The following is a 3,477-nucleotide window of genomic DNA, read 5'->3' as shown; positions in this document are numbered from 1 at the left end:
CAGTAGGAATATAACTAATTGTAATCAGTTTTTGTCTGGCATCTCTGGAATTAGTGATTTATGGCAAGTGAGAATCTTCTCTGAGAAGACAGTCTGTGTTGACACTAAAAGACACAAAAGACCATTATCAAACAATCACAGAGTTTATATTAGTAAAGAGGAAGACGTCTGCTTTCTTGACTCCTTTATAGATTTAATTGAGCTGTATTCTCATTCAAACAAAGTTATTACTGCAGGATATGTCCAGGGAAAATTTGTGGATCACTTTCTAATTTTGGTGTGATAGGAAATTCATTAACAAATTAAGGTATGGCAGACTGGATGGAAACTGGAACAGATGGCCAGTCTGCAGGACCACAGGAAGGTATGAGACACTTAAAGGGCTCATTTGTAAAGGCCATTTTGGAAAGTATCCCGTCTGCAGGACAACTAATAAGCCAGTGAGAATTTCTTTTCATGATAAAATGCTGTATGTCCTTGCCCAGTTTTCTTTTATGGAAGGATTTCTGTAAAAGTCAGACTGACCATAATAGAACAGTCATAACAAAGCAAGACTGGCTGTTCTGGGCAGATGATAGTAACTACAGGGCTACTGTGAGTCATTTTCCCCAGAAGTGATAGCTCAACAAAGTTATTTCTCTGTCCTTATTCTGGTGAAGAGGCACACATCACTAACTTGTGAGCACAGGAAAAGGGCAGTGAGCAGGGGAACACTATTCATAGAATCTTTTATTATCATGACAAACTAGGGAATGCCTTCAAGTTGAGTTTGCACGGTTGCCTGTTAAAAATATTAGCATTTTCCCTGTAACATGACAATACTTGATCTGAGATCACTGACAGAAAACACAGATCTGGAGCCTCATTGTGACATCTTTATAGTCCCTTTCCACAATACAGACACCCCTTACATAAGTTAAAAAAATGTGACCATGCGACAGACAGGAACCAGGATTGCATATACTGGGATAGAAATCTGAATTTTGAAAAACCACAGTGGTATTTTAAATGGTATAGAAAAGTTGAGTTTAACAAAACTCGCACTACTAGCTTTCTTGGAGCACAGATCAATAAACAAGTTCATATGCAGCTCACTGGGTAAGACCTAATTCAGAGAAAAGCAATTAAGATTGATACCCTGAAAAACTCAGGAACGTGTTCATTAGCCAAGAAACACTCTAGCAATGTCTCCGCTATGAATTACCAGAGGACCGGCTTGCACCCTAAGCCTGTCAGTTTGAGAGCTGACATAAAACACAGTTAAAACACCTGAACTTTTCTTTTCCAAAAATAGGCTTCTCAACCTTCTTTCAAATTGCGGAATGGCTCAGCTATTTCTAAATGCCACTGAATCAAATCCAGTGAAACTTCTAAAAAGACATTGTGACAGTAACCTTCACCATCAGGTCCTGAGTGTGTTTTGCTTTCCATTTTTCGTCTTAACAAGGCTTGATCTTACTGCCTGGCTGAAGATTAATCCACTTTCACCAAGCACCAAACTAATGCTTGCTGCATTAATACATTGCAAATCCTCAAGGTATAAATTACACACGATTTAGTATAAAAGGTAAGCATAGGGCTTTCTTTTCACTACAGCTACTACCAGGAAGGCAAGTAGAATACACGTAAGTTTTCATCAGATCCTGATCTAGAAATCTCTTTTCAAATTGTAAACACCGTATGTAATTAATTGCTTCTGAAAAATAGATTATCCTTTGCTCTTTCTCTCTCTTGCTTCTTTTTCTTTCTCCTTAAAGACAGGACACATTCTCTGTACAGAAACTTAGGTAAAAATATTTCACTGAAAGTAGTATGGTACTCTGCTATTATTATTCTGCAAAGATTGCTGACATGCCATTTCAGTCGCTTAGGAAAATCAAATTCCTTTAACAATAAACATACAGATAGATCTATTTAATGGCTTTATCCTATGTTCTCACTGATGTTTCTGAAAACTTGCTATTATAGAACCACTCGAGGATAATGTGAAGGCTCAATTTCTCCCTGTTTCTATAAATATTTCCTGTTGAAAATAACTATACATATTTCTCCGGTATAGATGTATTTTTTGCTTTATACACAGGATGAAGACAGTTAATTGTTACGTGCTGTTATTTTGCTGGAAAGCAATTTGTTGCAATAGCTGTCAGCTTACCAATATTACTATAGCAGTGGAAAGAGAAGAATGTGAATTCTGTATTACAGTGAATGCCACGTGGTGCTCAGGATACTGCTTCACAAGGGTGAGAATCTTAGGTTTAATTTCAGGCACCGGAATTAAATATTCCAAGTGATGTATGAATAACCCATTTCTCCAGTCCGTAATGAACACATATGCAGGATGAGCCTTGTGAAAGAACAGGCTGAGCAACTGCTGTGCTATTTGACCGGAAAGTAGATACAGAGCCAATCTGAACCACAAAGCAAAGGGTGAAAAGATGCTAGTAAAACTGAGATCTTTAACTGGCTGCACACATTATGTTTATATTGTATAACTAGAGCTGAAGTATGACAATCTGGATCTCTGCCTTGTGTTCAGTTTGTGGTTGCAAACAGATACAATAATGTAGCCATTACTATGTAGACTCCTCTACTTTTCCAAATAATTTGAAGAATCAAGCAATTGACCTGCAAGATTGTCTGGTGATTGTATGACACAAATCTGCCGTATCAGTCCTCCTGGAAGGATCTAGGTGAAATTAGAGGAGTCTGATCCAAATCCTTTTGATCTCAGTGGGATTTTCCCCACCAGTTTAATTAGTTTTCACATCAGGTCCTTTATTTTATAAAAATTTGGAATTCTACCCCATAAAAAATTTCAAAATAAGTATTTCCTTCTTGTAATTTTCAGGATCCAGTATATAAATATCCACCAGTATCATCTGTTCAGCAAACATGTACCTTCAAGGAGGTTGTGTATGAAACAGTGAAGATCCCTGGCTGTGGTGACCATCCCGAATCTTTTTATTCGTACCCGGTAGCTACAGAGTGCCATTGTGAGACCTGCGACACTGACAGCACTGACTGCACTGTGAGAGGGCTGGGGCCATCCTACTGTTCCTTCAGTCAGAATGGAAGTAACCAATGAAGGGTACTTGAGATGGCAGTTCGGCTTTAAATGTTCCCTTCTAAATAAAGGTCTGATCGGGCTTAAGTGGAAGATAATAGGCAAGGCTATTTAGAAACTGCCAAGATTGAAAAAAAAATTTTTTAAGGCCAAAATGGAGAGCTACTGACTAAACTCTTCAGGCCTTCCCTACTTACCCCATCAGTTTCCTTAAGATCATTTTTATAGGTCTATAGAATGCTGCTTCCAATTCCTTCTGCCCTTCCTCCTCTTTTTCTCTATTACACCTTCATTCTTTATATTCCTGTATTTCCACTGCCTAGTTCACTTAGCTTATCCTATGCTATCCTATGCTTTCAAAAAGTTCCCAACTTCCCAGTCTTTATTATCCCCTGCTTTCCATCTCTCTT

General features: G+C 38.1%; 1 protein-coding gene across 1 annotated transcript; it reads left to right on the top strand.

The window, feature by feature from the left end:
• The first annotated feature begins 2,084 nt into the window (after positions 1–2,084).
• Positions 2,085–3,088, top strand: FSHB (follicle stimulating hormone subunit beta). The gene is made up of 2 exons (XM_075162787.1): positions 2,085–2,243; positions 2,852–3,088. The coding sequence occupies exons 1-2, from the start codon at positions 2,085–2,087 to the stop codon at positions 3,086–3,088; spliced, it is 396 nt and encodes a 131-aa protein (XP_075018888.1).
• Positions 3,089–3,477: the final 389 nt, after the last annotated feature.

Source organism: Calonectris borealis, chromosome 14, assembly GCF_964195595.1.
Source record: "Calonectris borealis chromosome 14, bCalBor7.hap1.2, whole genome shotgun sequence".
Classification (NCBI taxonomy): Eukaryota; Metazoa; Chordata; class Aves; order Procellariiformes; family Procellariidae; genus Calonectris; species Calonectris borealis.
Note: the sequence above shows the minus strand (reverse complement) of the source record. Positions and strands in the feature narration are given on the sequence as shown.

What these genes read in the sequence shown, in the direction of transcription:
- FSHB (XM_075162787.1), top strand. Translation starts at nt 2,085, where the DNA reads ATGAAGACAGTTAATTGTTACGTGCTGTTATTTTGCTGGAAAGCAATT. An exon ending in CAGGATACTGCTTCACAAGG is followed by an intron (nt 2,244 to 2,851) that starts GTGAGAATCTTA and finishes TGTAATTTTCAG; the next exon opens with GATCCAGTATATAAATATCC.